Below are 21,348 nucleotides of genomic sequence, written 5' to 3' on the forward strand. Positions count from 1 at the left end.
GTTTTAGCCATTTTTTAACGTTTGTTTCATAACATCAGTAGCGTTTGAACTAGCATCCGCTTATACCTCGATGACTGACTAGAGCGCTTTCTTCGAATCAAAAGCACTAATAAGTACGCTAATGACCTAAGCGATGATAAAGTCCAAACCTTCTTTTATGAAGAGAGAGACATTGTTTGTTACATCACATGATCACATTTTGTGGTTCGCGTTCTAGGTCGTTTGAAACTCTGTTGAAGTTATCACTTAGAAAGCGTACTTTTGCATGCTTGGAATCTTTTGAATATTTACATGCAAATCGCAGAGTAACAACACAATAAATGGCTTATAAACAGCGATTGATATAAAATCTCTGGAGAATTAAAGTCTTATTGTCTCATGGTTTGTTAACTCAGTATGCCACGCTTCACAATAGATGTATAGTATTTGTTTAAAAAAATAAAACTAGCATTTTTATTACCGCTGTCATCATTGAGTCACATTTCCACGGGAGACCAGTGTTCTCATCTGTAAGCTATATGAATACCGTCACAAGGTGTAGCCGGTATGATACGATCAGAGAGCTTAAATTCAGTTTAAAAAAAGTAGCATTTGCTTAGAAACAAAGCATGAAAAATAACTGGAACTGAAGCTCGAAAGCGCGTGTCATGGTCTCCCGGGGGGGGCCCGGGCATGGTCTTAAAAAATGGCGCTCACCGGGCTTTTAGTGTAGAAGTTCCTTTTGTCTCCAAGGTACCTCTTTTCCGCTAGTCTGTCCCTGATTTTCAGTCATGAGCGAAAAGAAAAGCGAGCGCGCAAAAAAAAAAATCGAACGAGCTCGAGGACCTTACCAGTTTTCTTTTAGTTTTTCTCGCGTGCGGCGAAATCGGAAACCGCACTTCATAAGTTAGCTTTGCCTGCATTGTAGACATTCTACACCAGCTGTTGCCTAGTCCCTGTACGGCGTCTTATCGGGCCTTCTCGGTCAAGTAGAGCGCTTAAGCAACGACGATGGCGGCAGCAACGAGAAAGGGAAAAAAAACAGTAGGTTTAGATTGGCAAAACAACAACATTTTGCCCCACACTTTTTTGTGCATTTCCTTGCGGTACTGCACGACTATGACCTGAAACTCTCTAGTTTCACGTTTTATGGAAAACGTGAACACGAGACAACGATTTTCTTTTTCTTTTCGTGAAGTTAGATACAGTCCTTCAGAATTCAACTCCTGAAAAAATCGCCAACATTTGGCAAATTAAAAGAGTTGGAATGAGTGCGATGAACTTTGAAACTGCGCAAATTAACTTTTTAAGTGACGTTTTTGCTGCCGTTAGTGTCGTCGTTGCCTAAGCTCCATAATACATTTCGGTGACGTATTTGAGACGAACGGCCTTAAAAATGCCTACAAATTGAAGCCCTAAGACTAGGCAACACCAGCTGTATGCCAGTGGTTTAGACAATGCGTGGGCGCGGGCAGGCTACAACGAAACCCCGGGCTATAAATGAAAAGTCTCTGACAGCCACTTCCTCTCTGACAAAACTGAATTATAACCTCGACCTTGACGACCTTCCATGCGCTCTATACGAAATAGACATAGCTAAGGATATTGCTTAGTTTTCACTCTTCAGCGAAATAAAGTTAATCTGTAGTTTTTTAATTGCGTAATAATGCTTGATAGTACCAGATATATACGAGGTTCACTCTATTAACTAGCTAATGATATATGAGTGATATATATGAGTGAACAAGATAGGGAAGTAGCATTAATTACTAACTTGGCTTTTATCACCCGTATCGCCACTTTGGTGAAACCGAATCAAAAAGTTTCATGCATGAGGAACAAAAAACTGACGCTTTCAGCGTAAGAATACAGAACTGCCGACAGATCACAGCATTAAGGGAAGATCGACATTTGACAAGACCACCTCCCCACCCCGCCCATGATCGTCCCTGTTCGTGTAGTTTTGGAAAGCGATGCTTTAATTTTTTTTCTTGAAAAAACTTCATCAACTCTTTTCTTGGGAGACCTATTCGAAAGTAATGTCAATATTAACGTATCAGCATCGTATTTACATCCTAGTTTGAGACAAAGTCAGTTACTGTCTCCTGATCCGGGATCCTTCTCATGGTCTCTGATTATGGCGATGAATTTGCAGCATGGGGGTGGCTGTTAGTGCTTATAGTGCGTTGGTCTTTCTTGATATCTGAAGCCGCATATGAAGCTTGTTCCTGAGGGCTTGAAACATCTCGGTTGGTTTGATTATTATTTGCTTCGGTAACGCTATCAGTCTGAAAAGCCACTGAACTCTGACCAAATGTGCTTCGAAAACTAGATGACCATAAGTTGACTACAGCGTTCCCGATGTTGCTTTGGAAATATCCGGACGTCCAAGGAAGAACACTTAAAATTTTGTTTCTGAAATCGCGGTTGGTGCTGGAATATATAACTGGATTAAGCGCCGAATTACCATAATGCAAGAATTTAATCAGTAATGTCACTATTGGTTTAATTTGAACACCTGGAGAAAATGGCACGATAATATTGATAACGAAGAAGGGCGTCCAGCAAGCAATGAACGCGCCCATCACCAAAGCAAGCGTCTTGGCCGCTTTTATCTCCCGCTTGAAGTAAAACGCTTGGCGTATCGGTTGAACACGGCGCACCTGACGTAATGCTGCGAGAAATATTCGTGAATATGAGAAAATCATCACTGATAAAGGGAGGAGAAACGAGACCACAAAAACCAACACAGGATAATGACGTCCTCCTTCTAGGTTAATGGTGGCGATGATCACAGAGTATGACCAGAGGCAAACCAAAACAACGATCGCCCGATTTTTCGTTATAATCTGAGAGTAGCGTAGTGGTGAAGTTATGGCTACGTAGCGATCAAAACTGATGGCGCAGAGATTCATGATAGAAGCAGTGGAGAATAGAATGTCAAGACATCGCCACAATGTTAAGAGTACACTGGGACAAGTGATCGTATTGTTGATGCAATCCGTGTTTTGAATAATCAACCAGATAGGAATAGAAACAGAAGCTACGAGAATATCAGTGACAGCTAACGACACGATGAACACATTTGTGACGCATCTTAGGTTTGTTGAGCGGTAAAAAGCGAAGCAAACTAGTGTGTTTCCCAACAGCGCCAGTACTATCACAAGAACCAAGGCTACGGTCGATGCGATGACATCTGTATTGCTGAACTGTACTGATATGGGTTTCTGAGTAGAGTTTGCAGCCCTTGCATCCTTAAAAACACAAAACAACAAAATCAATGTTGACAGGAAGCTGTGTAGTCGATATAACCTGGCCATGAGGAGTTCAGTTCTTGCCGTTTCAGTAGTTCAGCTGTTTTAAGTAACTGATACACCGCGTTTCAACCTATTTCTTTCAACAGACTGAAGGTTTTTTTTCTTGGCGTGCAGCGGATTATACTGTGCGTGGTAGATGCTGCTTTTTGCTCGCTGCACGCGCTTCTAAGACTTTTGCAGAATCTCTCCTTTGAGTAACAGTTATTTACAAAGTCAAATCAAATCTAAGGCGTGATTCTGAAGAAAAATTTCGGTGGGGTTGACCACGTTTCGATCGGTCCTCAAAGTTAAGGCGTGATGTCACTAACAAGAATTTCCCCGCAAATTAATCCTAAAAGCCACTGCACAAGTAAAGGAAACGAGTATGTTGCGAAAAAATCACTCCAGCGGAACCTTACGGTTAGAAGTAATACCATTTGCTTCGTGCAGACAGTAGAGTAAACTGGTTGAATTGATTTTTTTCATACCGCATCTTGTTTTCAATACGAATACAGGCAACCTATCTTCTTTAAATATGAATAGAAGTTTCTATCAATTTGTTGATTTTTGTAACTTTTTGTTTGCTCAAGAGCTTTTCCAAGCAATTTAAAATTCACGTAATTGGACATATATTGGAGTAGAATTTGGAAAATACAGGAATTATTAAAAGAAGAGTTGAAAGCTGGGTTCACAAAGCTAAATGAATGAAAAAAAAAAAAAAAAATCAAAAGGGCATCTTGTTTTAAGCAATCAATTGAAACTTGTTTTTTAGACATAAAAAAGTGCTGATTTAAACTTCAAAAAGTATTATCACATTTATGGTTTGTAGTTTCATAAATTGGATTATCTAGATTTCAGACCCTGATGATAAATCATTTAATCTTCTGTTATTATACAAATTTTGTTATTACTTTTTCGCGAGAACTAGTTGTCATGACACTGACCTGCGAAAGGAAAAGTTGAGCAGATAAAAAATATGTTCAATATTACATTCTAGCCTCTAAAATGCTGACTCGAAACTCTTCTTTAATCGATCAAAGCAGCTGTTTTAAGTTAAAAAGTTTTTTTTGCTCAGAGATTGATTTCACTAGAAACAATGGCGATGAAGACGACGTTTTCAATATTAGGAATTTAATCCTATTATCATAGTGGTTTGCCCAGAGCTGCGTTGAAGAGGGAAATGATAAAAGCTGACAGTTTCTCACTGATATAAATTAATTATTTACTCTGTACAGGAAAAGCTTTCTCCGTCAGGATATAGAATAGATGTGTGAAATGCAATTTGGTCAAGCCTTTTCAAACAGTTTGACAGTCAGGATTATGGTGCATGTCGCCTGGATACAAGTGCTAGCATGGCTAGGCTGCTCGGATATATCTGTTGTGTTGAAGTTTTATCCTTGGTTTAAATTTTATTTTCCTTTGTTTCAAACTCATTAACATACATTATTACCATTACCATTTCTCATTACCCTACCCCGAAACAAAGGAAAATAAATTTTAAACCAAGGATAAAATTGAACCACAACATACCCAAGGATTCCAAAGAGCGGACGAACTTTGCCGAAGATGTCCGGTGTTTTCCGATAGGTTGTAAATTAGCTGAAGTCTCTCTTACCTATGGCCTTTAACACGCATAACAGTCATAACATATATACATATACATTCCCGGGTCATCTTAAGTACCTGTTAGGCCATATGCATACTGCAGAGAGCAACAAAATGCTTCCTTGGCAGCCTTGGCGGCTCTTTCTCTCTCAAAAATAAGAGAAAAACCTTGGCCTGACCTTTGATCGCTATTTTGAATGGGCCCCTATGAATAAAGTTAGTATATGCTTCTCGGAGATTTCCCCACCACAGTCACTCCTTCCAAGTTGTATGCTCATTTTAAATTTAATATTAATTAACCTATTTTTTTCCAGTCTACTTCTAATTTATTCTGTGTGGCAAACTAATAAAATAAAAATAAAATAAAATATGTCCTTATGCAAGTGTATTTCATTAATCAACACGGACTGTGTAATCTACTGACTGTTAGGGAAAAAAAGGAAAAAGAAAATATATGTCGCCCAACGTGGGGCTCGAACCCACGACCCTGAGATTAAGAGTCTCATGCTCTACCGACTGAGCTAGCCGGGCTGACTTAACAAGGCTGGGGATTTTTTAAATATAAATATGAAAAGCCTAACAAACACCCTCGCTGCTCATGCGTAATTACCCATAAAGCATCTCGGGAAACATGCGGCCTCCTCCGATCCATCATGTAATGGCGGCGAAGCAGACTGATACTTCGGACAAAACCCTTCCGTGGGGCTTGTCCCCAGAAGCGTTAGCTCCAGGATCAATGAAAGTAAGCAGAAACTGATATTCAAAGTTCTTCATCTGGCATCCATCCTCGAAATTTTTCATGTCTGACGCGTTCAAATTTAATGTTTGCGAGATGTGATCTCGTCCGAGTGGTACGTTTCTAAAATACAATTTATCTCTGCAGACAATTTCACAAAGCAAACTGAAGTCCTTTTCTGTTGGTATGATGAATGCTGGCTTAAAGAAACCTTCGAAGTCAAAGCAAGATGTTGAAGAGAAGAAAAAGGTTCGAGTTTAATTATATCTAAGTTTTTGGTATTTACTATTTTGTAATTGGCGCTCCTCATATCATGATCTTAGCATCAGGCTGAGCTTGTATGGTTTTCCGAAACTGAAACACGAAACGATCATTCATTTGATTGAATGGTCAATGAGCAGCTCGAGATTATTTATGTAACCTTTCCTCGGTTTGGCGCTTTCTCAAAGTAGGTCATATTATTATCCGTTTCCCCCCGGATGGAACGCTTGATTCCGATAGTCTCTTTTATTCCAGTGGAAGGCGGGATTCCGAAAGGGCGATCTTAAGGCAAAACACCCGATTCCTTATACCTTAAGTGTAGAAACTGTGATTCCAACATCTTCCATTTAAGAAGAACTCATCAGATACATGTAGCATTCTGACCAGTACAAATTGGTTAAAAGTGAGATTTCCAGTACCTTGTAAATGATCTACTAGGGTTTCTGATGCCAGTTATAATTATGGGTCCAAATTCTAACAGGGGCTGTTCAGCATGGTTCTCCAAAAAAATTAATGTAGACAGAGAAAGATTGAAAGCTGAAGTGGGGTTACAATTTGGGAAGTGCTGGGCCTCCCTTAGGTCAAGTCTATTTCAGTGCCTTTTGAGTGACCATGGATAGAATTTTAGCCTTGAGGATGGTACCTTTTAATTTATTTACCGATATTTGCTGTAGTTTACATCATCGGTTTATTTTTATCTAACAGGTTATGAGAAACAAATACAACAGATTTATTATCCCAATAAAATGTAATTTAATGTGAGTAACAGGCGCTTTGGTGATGACAAGGTGGGGAATTTTCACAGGTCACTTGAGCTTTCAGGGATTCCTGCTGTTCAAATTGGGTTGTAATAAGTGTAATTGCTGAAATTCTGGAGGTCGCGAATAATCCAAATCTCAACAAAAACAGGGGTAGCACGGTGCGAGGCGATAGATGATTCGAACTCCACGTGATAGAATATCAAAGCAGATTTAATGACAGATCCTTAGAGTTCATAACAATAGTAGTCGCGTGTACAACAAATCAATGTAATAGCAATGTTCGTAGCCTAGTTACGACGTAACAAAATGTAGACGTAGACGCAGCTAAACGTAGACGTAGCTAGACGTAGATGTAGCTAAACGTAGCTAGACGTAGGTTCAAACTGAAAGCGATAATTAAAGAATACGAACTACTTAGATTAACTATAAAATTAGGACTAAAGGGTAGAATAATCTAAACGACATAAAACTATGATGCAGGAAGCAGACAACTGAAAAATCCGATAATTGATACTTGAGCTAATTAACCGAGACAATAACATTTAACTCTCAGCATGAATAAAACAATCAAAAACTATATCGTAGCGATTCCGCTTGAACAGAACTTATCTTAAAAACACTAAACTAGATTATATAAAATACTTTGGTAACAGTAACAATAATCAATCCTGTTTGATTCCAGCAGATTTGTCTTCAAATCAATGTCCTTCTCATGAGATAGCGTAAAGACTTGATAGTTCCACGAATTACACTACTAAATAACTATAAGAAAATAAAAGACTTACTTTGGTCGACGACTCGCACCAAAAGTAGCAAAAAATAGCAATCTAGCAGCAGCAAAATATCTTCTGATAGCAACTCCAATGATAGCGGGATAACTTATAATTTCTAGTACTGCGTTGCCTCTTTTATAATAGAGTATACGTGTATTATGCCTAGGGCGTTAACTAAGTAAAACTGTACCTACGCTTTACGCGTTTCCTAGCAGAAAGTACCGCACCATGACATAAGCGTGAAAACCTACGAAATGTTTCTAGAAAGATTGGATATAATCACGTTCTATAACCAAGAAATAAAACTGTCTTAAAGCAACTAAAAAAAAAATATTATAAGGCAAATCAACAAAAGAGCGTTTCAAAACTAACAATAAGTGTTGATTGTTATTGTGGGCTCAGACAGTGGAAAAGACTGGCAACTTACTTGTCAGCAGTGCTTTACCTCTATACCTTGGCTGCTAGTATTGCTATTTCAAAGGTGACCATTATGAGGAGGTTTGCCTGTTTTGCAACTCATGGGCTTTCAGTGTGATAATAAAACTGTCCATTTATCCGTGCAGTTTGCAGGTCTTTTGGTGGGAACCACATGTGCGTGGGCTAATCTTGCCTTTTGCATGGTTTATAAAAGTGTTTGCCCACATTAATTTCTCTGGATTTATTGAATAATACTAACCAAATGTTTGTTCATGCTCTATGTACTTTTTTGTGACCATTTTCAGATAAGATTTATGTTTTTGTCATTATTATTTTCTCAGAAAGAGGCCGTGGAATGCGCTGAAGTATTTGCAGATTTCGTGGCTTCCTTTGAAGACTCGAGGGCTGCTGGAAAAACATTTGTGCGTGGTAACACAATCAATCCTGAAACCAAAGGTGTGTTTTATAGTATTCCTTTTTAGTCTCCTAGTTATTGAAAGTAATCAAATATGACTTCATGTAGTAGAAATGCTTGTGCCCCTAGTACACAGAATCCAAAATGCATGCACTCACCTATTGGTGGTTAGTTACAATCAGTGATCAGTGGAGAACTTTGTGATGTTGCTGATGTCACATTTCAGTGTAGTTGAAGAGCGTGAGTACTCTTAATATTTGTTTCTGTTCTGAAGCTCCTTTATTTCATTTGAGTTTTAAAATTTAAAATGAACTTTTAACTTTTTTTGCAGAGGAAACTGCTTCATTAAAGGCAGGAGCATTATACAAACCCATGGCAAAGGTGACTGCGGCTGTCATGGAAGAGAAAATCAAAACTGAATTTTCCCAACCAAAGCTGGTAGGTGAAAGTTTCCAGTGTTCGAAATTTTCTTTCATGTCCAGTTGCCCCAAGACTTGGTTTGGTTGCCCATGGAATATTTTTGGTTGTCCGAGTCAACCGCTTAGCCCAGCTTAATCCAAGAAATTAAACTCTGAGGTAGCTCAAGTTATTAACCGTTTTGTTAGTTTTTCACAATAAAATGTCCCTCTTTTGTTTCATGTGTTTTTTTATCCCTCAAGGTGAAAACTGCTGTTGCCTGTCTGGCTTCCAAATGTGGATTTATTTTTGAAAACTGTCTGTGATAACTACAAGACAGCGTTTTCTTTTGCAACAAATTGTAGTCCGGCTTGCGCAGTCCTCGCTTGGAAAGAATCATGCAAAAAGGACATGACATGCGACGGAGACTCCCTTGCGCCCATTACTTTTTTGCTATCTCTACAATGGAGTCCTCCATGACTCTTAAAATGTCTGATAACAAACACTTTTTTTGAGCTTTCTAAAGATTGAACCTCTACTCTGCAGTAGCTTCCAAATTGCACTAGTGAAGGAGGTTCATACATTTTCTATTTTACAACTGCATAAAGAATCAAGGGGTAATAACAGACAGGGAAGAAACATGGCTATGACGTGGAGCACATCTCACTGCGGTGCATCATGGGCTACATTTGCATACATAAACTGCTGGTTAAAGCATCACAGGCTCGTTCAGGCCAAACGTTGAGTTTGGAGTCTACTTTTTTCTGTGTTTGCTTTACTTTCAACTAACTTTAAGGTCTCATGAACCCTTGTAAAGCAAACACCTGCGATATTTGTTTAGAGACTAATACCTCAGCAGATTGAGATTTCTGTGGGGCAACTACTCAGCACAAATTAGTTGCCCCATTGACAATTTTGGTTGTCCAGGACAATTGGACAACCGTTAATTTCGAACCCTGTGAAACAGGTTTTTTAAAAAGGAAGACACAGTTTAATAATGTCCACAGATTTAAGTTTTACTTTAAATTGTGTGCACTATAAAGTGATATTGAAACCAATTCACTGAATGTCTTTCAGGAAGTTAAGAAGAAAACCAAAGAAAAAGAGAAGAAGAAGAGTAATTTGGAACTATTTAAAGAAGAATTAAAAAGGTGGTTTGTCTTGTTTCTTTCTCTGAGATTTTTTTTTGGATAGCTCTCTGCGGATCTTTTACAGTGTTGACACATAAAGTATAATGGTATGGAACATTTTTAGTTTGACATTTTATGTTGTTATTTTTAGACATCAGATGGAAAGAGAGATAAGACACAAGATTAAAAAGGGTGATATAGCTGATATTCCAAGAGAGGTACTTGATAAAATGGCACCCTCACTCCTAGTGACACCAAAAGGTATGTTCTTCTATTGTTGTGACTTTTTTCAGAATTAAAAGTTCAAAATGTCAGTTGTTATTATTTATATTATCATTTTTAAACCTATAAACCCTTCTTCATGTTTATGTCAAACATGCTCATGCATCCTTGAAAAGCAGCTTAGTTATGCATAATAGATCTTTGTTTTCTTTTTAATATTGTATGCTGGACTAATTTTTACCTTGTTTAAGACACGTTTTTTATTTTTCTATCTACATGTGCATGCCCATTTCACCATCAAATGAACAAAATTGTTCGCTTTTGCAGCTTTTGTGCTTTGGCACTCTTTTCAACTTCATTGCACTGGGAATTCCAAAGCAATGCTTGATGTTGAAATTGAGTGCTTTGACATAAACATAGGAAAGGGATATTTATTTTGATTTTATATTTTATCATTATTAGTGTATTCTCTTCCCTCTGTGTTGAATAGGTTTTATTTCCCCACAGTTTAATCTAAGTTGTTTTGGTTTTCCCTCCCTCCAGTGGTCATTGATATAATCATTCACTTTATCATTGGCTTTTGCATTTTTAACCCTTTTAACTATGAAGTGTGAATATAAATATTAATTATTTGTTACCTACTTTTATTTTTTAGAGGAAACTTTTTCATATGGATCACATGACACAGGTGATCCTTCAACAACAAACCTGTACATTGGAAACATCAACCCAGCAGTAAGGAAATACTTTTTTCATCAGCATTGAAATTATTTTTATTACAAGCTCTTCATTTTTGTTACTTTATTAAGAAGATATGTTCCTTCTGTCAACATGGCCCCAAAAAAGTCTTCCCTGTAACTTGTGTTAATTGCAGTGATATTGCAAGGGAAACTAAAATAATGATTAGTATACTGCAGGGTGCAAAGAAAGTCAGTTTTACAGCTTGGCCATAGTAAGTACATACTAGCCCAAGAGTCCTTTTAACTCGCCAGATAAATAATTAATGTATTCTTCTCACATACAACTGGGAGCCATGCCAAGCCGACCATGCAACAAAAACAACAAAACAACTGAACTCTGAAATGCCACGTGACCTGAAGACCACCCCCTCCCCCCCACACACACACTTGAATTCATACTCCCAGCTGTGTGTGAGAAAAATGTTTTCCACTTCTTTCACTCCTCAGCCAGCGGAAAACCACACTTATTAATTAATTAATTTATTACTTCATTAGTTAATTATTAATAATTAATAAATTGATAAAGGAAGTAATTATTACTTATTACTATTACTTCCTGTATCAATTTATTCAGAAAATAACTGTAGTAATTTCTCTTTGTCAAAACAGCTTGAAAAACAGCTTTGGATCCACCACAGAATTTACTAGCCTGATCGCAAAATCCACGAGTCCCAGGCTATCAGACATGACTTTCTTTGCACGCTATTACTGGTTTTACGTGTTACTGTATGTCTAGTTTAGAGGGCCTGAAATTCTCAGTTGCCATTACTTCAACTATCTGTTGTTTTTTGTTAGATGACAGAGGAGATGTTGATGAGGCTTTTTGGCAAGTATGGTCCTCTAGCGAGTGTGAAAATCATGTGGCCCAGAACAGAGGAAGAGAAAGCTCGTAACAGAAACTGTGGCTTTGTTGCATACATGAGAAGAAAGGATGGTGAAAAAGCCTTGACTGCATTGAAAGGTGGGAATATACATGATGTACTTAACTGTAGAGCCCAGGGTAGTATAAGGATGTATTGCACAGACAAGGCTGTTCTCTAGCAGTGCCTTGTGGCCCAAGGTGCCTAACTTTTGTCCATGGGGACTAAAAGATCTTGTTTTTTTCTCTTAGAAATCATATGTTGGGCACTGTGGATATCACAAGCTCAGATCACTGGGCTCCCTTCTATGTATTTTCTTACATGTAGAGCACAGCCTTAACATTACAATATTATACACAGTGCAGCAGTTATCACATCAAATTCACCACATATGCATTTACACCCATATGTAACAATAATAATTTTAGACTTTTCTTACTGTAGCCTGCACCACAGATGAAACTAAACTCTGGTTAAGTCCACCTGCGAAACGCCGAAATCCTCGTTCTGGGCTCATGCTTGTGTACCAAGATTGGAGTACATGCCGGATTGGCCTGTCAAAAAGGCCATTGTCAATTTACCAATCAGGGTAAAACAAAATTCATATGCACTTCAGTTGTTCATTGCATCTGTTGGGGGTCGAGAACAAGGATATCAGTGCTGCTTTGCAGATGTTACTTACTGAGGTTGAATTATGTCTGCAATGCAGGCTATTCTTAATGTGACCATTTTATCATTGAATTACTTGTTAGTCTTTATCTTTAAAGGCAACATGTACCAGCTGAAATAAACTGGTATTTCAAATGTAATTACTGAAACAATTCTCAGTAAGACCTTTTTCTATTTTTCTTTGTTGTTGTTTTTGTTTAAAGGCAAAGAAGTCATGTCTTATGAGATGAAGCTTGGATGGGGTAAAAGTGTCCCCATACCACCGCATCCTATCTATATCCCCCCTGAAATGCAAGAAGACACCACACCACCTCCCCCGTCAGGCTTGCCATTCAATGCTCAACCAGATAAAAAGAAAGACAACTATTCCAGTGCCCCTCCCCCACAGGGAGGGGGTGAAGAACAGACACGTGATCTTGATACCAATGGATTCAACAAGGAGGTGAGATATGGAAGATTGATGCCCACAATATTTAGACCCATAGTTTAATTTTTGCAGTTTCATTCCTCTCTAATTCTACAGTAAATTTTAAGAGTTGTGTGGGGTAGTGTTTACATTTAAAATAGTATGTGAATAGTAGGGTAGTATGTTCAATTTAAAATACAGTGAGATTTGTTTGTTTCAAATTGTTTTTGTATCATTGTTTTGTTGTAAAGTGAGATCTTCCTGATAGATTTGTCTCATATGAAGCTCTAAATGTTATTTATGTGTACATGTATGTTTTTTAAGACTCTTTTTGCTCTCAGTCATTAACAAAAATTAATTTAAAAAATTAATAATTAGATATGTCGGCTTTGGTCTAAAGATTTTTTGAGATTTGACCTCTTGATTCAAAAGTGTAGTTTTTTTTCTATTGGTGTGGTGTTGGTCTAATAAGGGCAACATTCATGCAGCAAGTAAAAGTGACCTAAACAGCTATCCAAGACATCTCATAAGGATCAAAGAAAATTTAAGGATAACTAATTTACTTAAAATGATGTAGTTCATTGTGGTAAGCAGTAAACATTTTCACTCTGTCTTCCAACACCATGACACAATCCAGCATAATGCAGTGTAATACTGTACTTTTAGGTGTAATGGTAATTACGTCTTATAAGTTATTTTTCTTAATACTCATGAAGTCTTTGGCAATTGCCTCTTAGACGTTAGCCAATGCGGTCGTGAAAGTTGTAATCCCGACGGAAAGGTACCTTTTTAATGCAAACTGACTGTACGTTGTTGTTATATTCCCTTGTGGAATACATTGGCTGGTATGTTTTCAAAAAGATGTCTTTATGCTCAACTTCAACATTATTTACAACTGATAATAGTATCTCCTCAAATTTATGTGTATTCACATTTTTACCTTTTTCTTTTAAACGTTATTTGTTCTTCGCAGTGTAGTTTTATTTCTGTTTAGAAGGGTGGAAGTAATGTAGATCTTTTGGAGTATTCTTGACAATAATCCCTTGTTGCAGTTTCGATAGCATTAATTACGTTAACCAGTGTAGTGTTACCGCTCTCAAGCTCATGTTCTATTTATGAAATTCAATATGAAGTACTGTATTTGGTTTTTTGGCTTGGACGAAGTTGTCAACATTAATTTGAGTTAGTTTCAAATTAATGTGAGAAACTACATCTCACCTTTAAAGTGTAACTTCCAGGTACATGTACTTAGAACTAAGTTAACATTGTGCTTTACGACAAAACTCAGTTTGCATGGTACTGAAAATCTGTTCTAAGCCTGAGCAGTCTACTAAGCCTGATTAATGAGTTTTTAACTCTTCTATGGTGAGTTTCATGATAGCTAACTTTGCCTATTATTTGTTGTCGTGGTAACCATGTAATTCCTACAGGAATCTTCTGTGTCTTGTTCATCGCATGGTGGAGTTTGTGGTGCGTGAAGGACCCATGTTTGAGGCTATGATCATGAACAAGGAATTAAACAACCCTATGTACAGGTGGGTACACTTCTCTAACTTTAAATGCCTGCAACAAAAACAAATGGCAGTTTGAGTGAGAAAATAATTATTGTCTACAGCTTAGAAAAGTTTTTGAGGGAATTTAAGATATCAAGACAGTGACAGTGACAAAAATATCACTCAAAACAGTCAATACATATTCTTTTAAACTTCATTGCGATTATCCCAGCTCGCTCACTTTTTCACTTTTTACTGTAGTTGGTTCCTAAGGACACACTTCAAGCGCAGAGAGAAAGAAGAAAAATTTGTTGTCATTTGTTTACATCCCCCTCAAATTCTGAAATTAGGCAGTTACACATTGTAGTCAAGCAGTGATGACAAAGAAGTGTACCAAAAAGTGTGATTCATGTGCAGATTTGTTGCTTTCTTGTTGCCGATGCCAGCATGACATCTTAACCTCCCTGTTGTTAAGTCTGTGTGGTACTATTTGTGGATTGAGTCTACAGCTGTAGAAGTAAAAATGTGTAAGTAACATTATTATTCTAGTAACTAAATAAACTTTATTTGGTCTGATAAATCAACAGGTTCTTGTTTGACAACCAGAGTCCAGAACACATTTATTACAGGTGGAAGCTGTTTTCTATTCTCCAGGTTTGTTTTTCAGCTTATGGCTCTTTCTTTTGTGTTTTCACCACTTGTATATTGGTTAAAATTAAGAACAGCTGATTCAGTAATAATAAATTGTATTTCTTATCTAAAGGGCGATTCCCCGACAAAATGGCGAACAGAGAAATTCAAGATGTTTGAAGGCGGTTCAGTGTGGAAACCTCCCCAGTGTCATCAGTACACTATGAGTGCCGCAGCTTTTAATGCCAATAAACAACCAGTACCTCAAGTAGAAACCCCAGTACCACCCCCACAGGCTGCTGCACCACCACCTACACAGAGCCTCAGTAGCAGTTACAGCAGCAGTTCTCGGTCAACATCAGCAGCCACAAGCAGTAGAAAGAATACGTTATCCAATAGGTAAGAAATGTCAGATTTCAGAATTAATTCCCTTTTAGGTTTTTCAATATTTTTTTTTGTTTAAGGGGTGTATTCTTTTACCTTGGAAATATTGATGAATTCTTCAGAATGTCTCTTAGAAATTAAATGACCTCAGTTTAAAATGTATATCGTTTTACATATCTGTATTATGTTTTCTTATTAATATTTATCATTGTAGACAACGTGACAACCTGGAGGACATGTTGCGGGATTTGACTCCAGAGAGAATTAAGATTGCCAAGTGCATGGTGTTCTGTGTCAAAAATGCTGACTGTGCTGAGGAGGTATGTACTCGATCAATCTCCATAGCATCCATTTGAATGGTCATCGTGGAAGATTTTATCCACTGACTGAAAGTGAAATTTTTAAAAGCCAAACTTTTGTACTTATCATGATTTAATAATACGTATAAAGGGTTCACAGCATTCAAATTTTTCACCTTTGAGCTCAGTGCAACTGTATGTAATTTAGCTAAAATAAAGCATTTTTGTTTTCTGTTGTAGTTCTCATTTATTGTACATATTAATTTGTTACCATTGTCTTTGTTATAAATAAATTATGCTTAATATTACAGGTTGTTGAATGCATAGCAGAGTCATTGTCAATTCTGGAAACACCCTTGCAAGTCAAGGTGAGTTTCAACAGTACAGTTTCAACTCCCGTGGCAGTACATTGATGTGGCTTGACACATTTGAGTTTTGTGTGAAAATCCCACAAGTTCAGTTTTTAAATCTGTCAGTTACAATGTAGTTTGCACGTGGTGATTGGTCAATTTTGCGTGCTGTATTCTGCTGTGCAGCCCACTAAATTTGAAAGGTTCCTTTCCTGTGTGCCCAGATAAGGTCAGAGTGTTTTAAATTCTGTACTCGGTGGGCTTGCTTAAGTTCAAGACTTTGTTAATGTTGTTGTTTTTCATGTACTGTCATGTAGGTTGCACGTTTGTACTTGGTATCAGACATTCTTCACAACTGTTCTGTTAAAGTACCCAATGTGTCATACTACAGGAAGGGGTAGGCATTTTCTTTGTTGCCTTTTGTTTTTGTTGCTGTTGCATGGTCATAAAGTGTTATCAGTTTGTTACTGGCTCCCCAGGTCTACCATTAGCCATTGTTGAAATGTGAACTCTTAGAAAAAAGTTAATAGCTTGAATAAGTGAATTTCGTTGCTACCTTTATGTTATAAAGATTAATCTTTTTAAAGCTGATCTTTCATCTATTTTTTGGCAGATTTCAGAGTTTTCTTCCTGAGATATTTGGTAACTTAAGCGCATCATTCAAGGCCATTAACGCTCGCATGAAAGCAGAGAACTTTAGAGTAAGTCCTTGTTTTAAAACTGAGATAAATAGTTATTACTAAAAATAATATAATGCTTTTCTTACTGGGTGACAAAGATGTTTACACTTCCTGTTTATTTATGATTGTATGTTTTGCAGAAACAAGTTCTTCGCTGTCTTGCAGCCTGGATGGACTGGGCTGTATACACTCCAGATTTCTTGTTTAATCTTGAAAATATCTTTCTTGGCCATACTGAAAAAAGCAGCCAATCAGAGGTAAGAATGTTATCACTTAACCATCTCGACCAAGTATTTTGGAAGATTGATTATTCTCAAAAGACAACAAGCAAATAATCTATAACATGATTTGTTTGCATTTATTTCTTTATCTCGTAGTGCAAATATGTGTAATCCATATTATTTTTTTATGCGTTATTTCGTCCTCATATTTCCCTGTATATGATGAACCAATATTATTTAATGTCCAGCTCCCAGTTGGCTTCCAAGCTCAGTTGGTTAGAGCTGACCGCTGCAGTGGTATTGCAGAGGTCAGGGATCGAATCCCAGGAAACCTGAAAATTTTCAGGCTTTCTTTTGGCAACTGCATAAGTTGTGACGGTACTTAAGTGTGATGATTTCAGCATTTATTTAATGTTTTGTGTGTTTGGTTTCATTCTATTTAGGCATCAGATCAACCTCTTAAACCTGTTTATCCACTTGATGAAAGCTTAGGGCGAAACAAAGTGGATATAGATGGAGTACCTTTAGATGTTGATGGAGTACCATTAAAAGCGCCAGATTTTGATGGTGTACCTATAAAATCAATGGATGTGGATGGGGTCCCCTTAAAAGCTGCTGATATTGATGGTGTGCCACTCTCTGGCAGCAGTAATATTGATGGAGTGCCAAGTGAGTAGTGACCGAGGAGTGGTCTGGACTTTATTGCTGTAAAGTGCATTATCATTTGGCTCATGGTAGAGGTACTTGGGATGTAAATTGCAAAGAGTCTACTGCTTTAAGTGCACATTGCTTGAGTGGTTTAGTAGCTGAAGAGTTCGATTTTCATCCCAAAAGCCCTCTCTCTACAGATAACATCTTCTGTGCCAAGAAAAAACGCACCAAGGCTGGAGAAAATGTTAAAAATAAGCACATGGTGAATGATTGGAACGGGATAGAGGGACCATTTTTCATAGTCTTTTGCACTGACTGTTGAAATTTGTTTTGAAATTCTGTTGTGTCACAACAGGAGTCAGTGAGAAGAGCCAGGAGTTTCCAAATCAGAAATTGAATCTCAGTCTTAAGCTTTTGATAAATAACTGTTTTACAGGTCAAAAATGTTTTCAAGACTTGTGACAAGCACATTGCGGATCAATGTCCATCGTTCAGTGTAATTGTTCCTGTAAAATAAATCCTTAGTGATAATGAGAACTTCATTATATATTTTCTTTCATTGAGTCCATGATTCTGGTTTCCTTTTTACAGTGGACAGTAAAAAGACTTCAGAGAAGTCACGTGACAAAGGTATGAAAGAATTTTACTTGCAGCAGAATTTGTGATGGTTGACAACTTGATTTTCATTGATTTGAGTTGCATTTCAAAACGACAGTTAAGTTTATAGTTGCCTAAATTATTGTACTTTAACTCAGGTGAATTTAACTCCTCGCAAGCTACAATCAGTGACAAAAGTAGTTGACACCCTTGTCCCTCCATTATTAAATTCTGTTTAAACTCTGTAAATTCCCCACCCCCGAATTATTGATCTTTGTAGTTAATTAGAATAGAAATTGGTTTGGGGGAAGGGGTGCGGATACACAGGGAGAGGGGATAGATATGTCCATGTTATAGAAGTGTCTGACCGAGTAAACTACATTGCGGGACAACAGTGTAGACGAGAAATTTTGGGCAATTTATGGGCAAGATTTTCCTGAAGTATTAGCTGACTGCGCATGAAGATTTCCAATATTGTAATTTGTTTTTGTGATCAGATGTTCCTCATTTTGCCTCGAAATGGGATCGACCCGAGTGGGAAAGAGTTGAGGATCCAGCACCAAAGTAAGTCAATGTTGCACCTCATTCATTCCTTGCTAAGGTAACTGAAAACATTCGGAAGTGTGACAATCTAGGTTACCTTTTGTCAGTGTTAGGCCTTTAATCAATTGTTGGTGAGCTTCTTTTGCGCTGATGCAACTGTTCGAAATTCGTAATTTAGTAGTTCAGGTTAGCTCGCAATGTAACTTTAATGGTGACAGGTTGACCAGATTCTGGCAGGTTTACTTCATGAGAATGAATTTTTTGGACCAACACGCGGACATCTCTCACGGCGGGACGACGGGACATGCTGGGAACTCCGGTTTTCCATTTCTCAAAATCAACTCTTCCAAATTCCAATTAGATTTAGAAACAATTTTTGGACTTACTACCACTAAATCGTCTTTAATTTATATATTTATTTTTCTTGTGTCCAAGCCAAAGCGACAGGTTTGTTATCCAGCTAGATATTATAATATATTATTTTCATTTTTCTTTTTTTTTTCACTTTTCCTTTGTTTAGACCTTCTGTAAAAGAAGATTCACCCAAAAGACCCGAAGAGACACATGCTTCTTCTGTAGAGACTCCGCGAGTTATGGAAATGGATGAGAGCAGACGGAAAAAGCTTCGAGAAGTCGAACTCAAAGTTGCAGAATACGCTCAGAAATTAGAAGCTAAAGGAGCAAGTGACATTGCCCTACAATGTGATATATATAGGGCGAAATTAATGGAGGTTAGTTGAGCTCTATCAACACAAACAGGTGCTTTGTGACCAAGGTGTTGGTGTGAGTTGATGCCTCGTGTAAATCGACCGTGGGAGGGAGGGACCGTGGAATGCCTTGCAATTCCAGACAAATCTTGAGCTTGGAAGTTACTACTGCGTGGTTTTCGAGCGGAGAGGAAGAAGCAATATTGCTGGGTGTTTCACGCTACATCTCTACATTTCCATAATATCCCGGGCGATTAAGTGCTTTTTCCCAATGTTCTTTGGCCTTGAGAAACCGGGTTAAGGTCCCGCCCATGTGTGCGGGCTTCCATGGCTCATGTGCGCCTACCTGCTCATGCTGCCGTTTCTAATACTGTGTAACTGCGAATATCGGACGCTTGATTACCGTATTTTATTCGATTAACCGCCCTGGGCGCTTATTAAATTTTTGGACCTTGAGAGTGGGCCCTTATTCGAGGCTGGGCGTTTATTAAATTTTCACCATTTTCAGAAAGTGAAGCATGTTTATTTTGCAACAAAACAATAAATGCTAATGACAAAACGCGAAGGAGTAACAAAGCAAGGTTTCTGTAAAATACTCTGAAGAAAACTCCGTCCTCTGGGAAGTCTCTTATTAGAATTTATTCACTCAAGTGGGTGGGGTGGGGGTGAACGCTTATTTGAAATTGATTGAGAAGGGGAGGGGGTGGGCGCTTATTCGAGGCTGGGCGCTTATTAACTTTTTCTACCTTTAGGATGGGCGCTTATTCGAGATGGGCGCTAATTCGAGGTTAGGCGCTTATTCGAATAAATACGGTATTTGGTAACTTTTTTTGTTAGTTAATAAGTTTTAGATGTAGTATAAGTATATGTGATCAGTAAACATTTCCTTGACGTATCCCTTGTTTCTATCATCCTCAAGACTGTTACACCAAAAGAAGGAAGAGAAAAGAAGAAGAAAAGTAGTAGCCACACTTCCTCACCCACGGATTCCAAGCGGAAGAAGTCACGCAGTCGTTCCAAATCACCTTCATCCAAAAAACGTAGTCGCCGTTCTCGGTCGGACAGCCGCTCGAATTCACGGTCACCCTCACGGAGTAGATCAAGGTCGCCATTGGCGACGTCACTTACGGTATTCTGGCTTAAAATTGTTTCTTTTGTCTTCTTGTGCGTTTGAAAACTTGTTAGCCTAACAGTTTTTTAAAGTATATTTTTGTTGTTTGTAACGCTTGATATACTACTTGGGAGACATCTTTTTTTTGCACGAAGCTGTAAGGATACATAATTGGCTTTATTCACAAAATAAAGTAGACAAACGCGACACAACCCCATCAATTTGATTAAAATTTATTAGTTACATTCTGTTTCTTTCCACAGTCCCTTAAGCATTACGATTCACGTACACCTTCACCTTCGAGTTCAAGACGATCACGATCCCGAAGTCGAAGCTCATCCCGTGGGCGCGGAAGATCCCGATCCCGAAGCAGGTCGCCAGGTACCAAACAGAGACGGAAACGATCTAGGTCACGGAGTGGGACGCCCGTGAAGAAAAGTTCGTCCCGAAAAAAACGGTCAAGATCCCGATCAAAATCACCTTCGAAGAAAAAGAGCAAAAAGAAGAAAAAGTGAAGCATTGAAAACAAAAGAGTTATTATATGAGACATCATTTGCAGTGGCTTATGTTATGCCTTGTTTGATGTCCAACACCTGAGCTGATTGGTTGACATTAAGTCAAGGAAGAACTATCGTGTGCAATGAAGTGCTTCTTTTGTATTTTCACGCAATCGCTCAGTGACAAACTCTTGAGATTTTTTGTATAGGAAACTACATAGGAGAAGACAGGAAACCGGAGGGAGAACTTTCAGTGAGATATTGTAATTCTTTACTGTGCAACACCCCGAATAAGCTCAAATTTTAGTGACTCTGGTTGGTGTTCACTCCTCTCTAATTACTGTACCAAACATTTTTAGCTTCCTCCTTCCTTTTTAGAGTCATTATAAGCTAGTAATAATGAAAATATACTGAATAAAAATGTCATTGTGGGAGGACGTTAAGGAGAGAGAACTGACTTTTAGAACAATAGACCTTTTTAGCTTGTGTGTTTTGTTTTCCCGTTTCAGACCACGTGAT

General features: G+C 38.0%; 2 protein-coding genes and 1 non-coding gene across 3 annotated transcripts; 1 reads left to right on the forward strand and 2 right to left on the reverse strand.

Annotated features, from left to right (window-relative positions):
• Positions 1-1,714: 1,714 nt before the first annotated feature.
• Positions 1,715-3,680, reverse strand: LOC140951333 (histamine H2 receptor-like). Its single transcript, XM_073400600.1, has one exon. The coding sequence runs from the start codon at positions 3,297-3,299 to the stop codon at positions 2,115-2,117; it is 1,185 nt and encodes a 394-aa protein (XP_073256701.1). The 5' UTR covers positions 3,300-3,680; the 3' UTR covers positions 1,715-2,114.
• Positions 3,681-5,338: 1,658 nt separating this feature from the next.
• Positions 5,339-5,411, reverse strand: Trnak-cuu (transfer RNA lysine (anticodon CUU)). Its single transcript has one exon. It is a non-coding gene; the product is annotated as a tRNA-Lys (tRNA).
• Positions 5,412-5,516: 105 nt separating this feature from the next.
• LOC140951321 (U2 snRNP-associated SURP motif-containing protein-like) lies at positions 5,517-21,272 on the forward strand. Its single transcript, XM_073400574.1, has 24 exons — positions 5,517-5,622; positions 5,764-5,865; positions 8,170-8,284; positions 8,575-8,681; positions 9,717-9,790; positions 9,921-10,030; positions 10,647-10,726; positions 11,527-11,692; positions 12,464-12,702; positions 13,404-13,447; positions 14,097-14,201; positions 14,747-14,813; positions 14,923-15,188; positions 15,388-15,493; positions 15,784-15,840; positions 16,140-16,219; positions 16,436-16,523; positions 16,643-16,759; positions 17,167-17,392; positions 17,966-18,004; positions 18,469-18,535; positions 19,035-19,245; positions 20,141-20,350; positions 20,596-21,272. Exons 1-24 carry the CDS (start codon positions 5,539-5,541, stop codon positions 20,845-20,847), a joined length of 3,012 nt encoding a protein of 1,003 aa, XP_073256675.1. The 5' UTR covers positions 5,517-5,538; the 3' UTR covers positions 20,848-21,272.
• The last annotated feature ends 76 nt before the right edge of the window (positions 21,273-21,348 follow it).

The sequence above is a fragment of the Porites lutea genome, chromosome 10 (genome assembly GCF_958299795.1).
Source record: "Porites lutea chromosome 10, jaPorLute2.1, whole genome shotgun sequence".
Classification (NCBI taxonomy): domain Eukaryota; kingdom Metazoa; phylum Cnidaria; class Anthozoa; order Scleractinia; family Poritidae; genus Porites; species Porites lutea.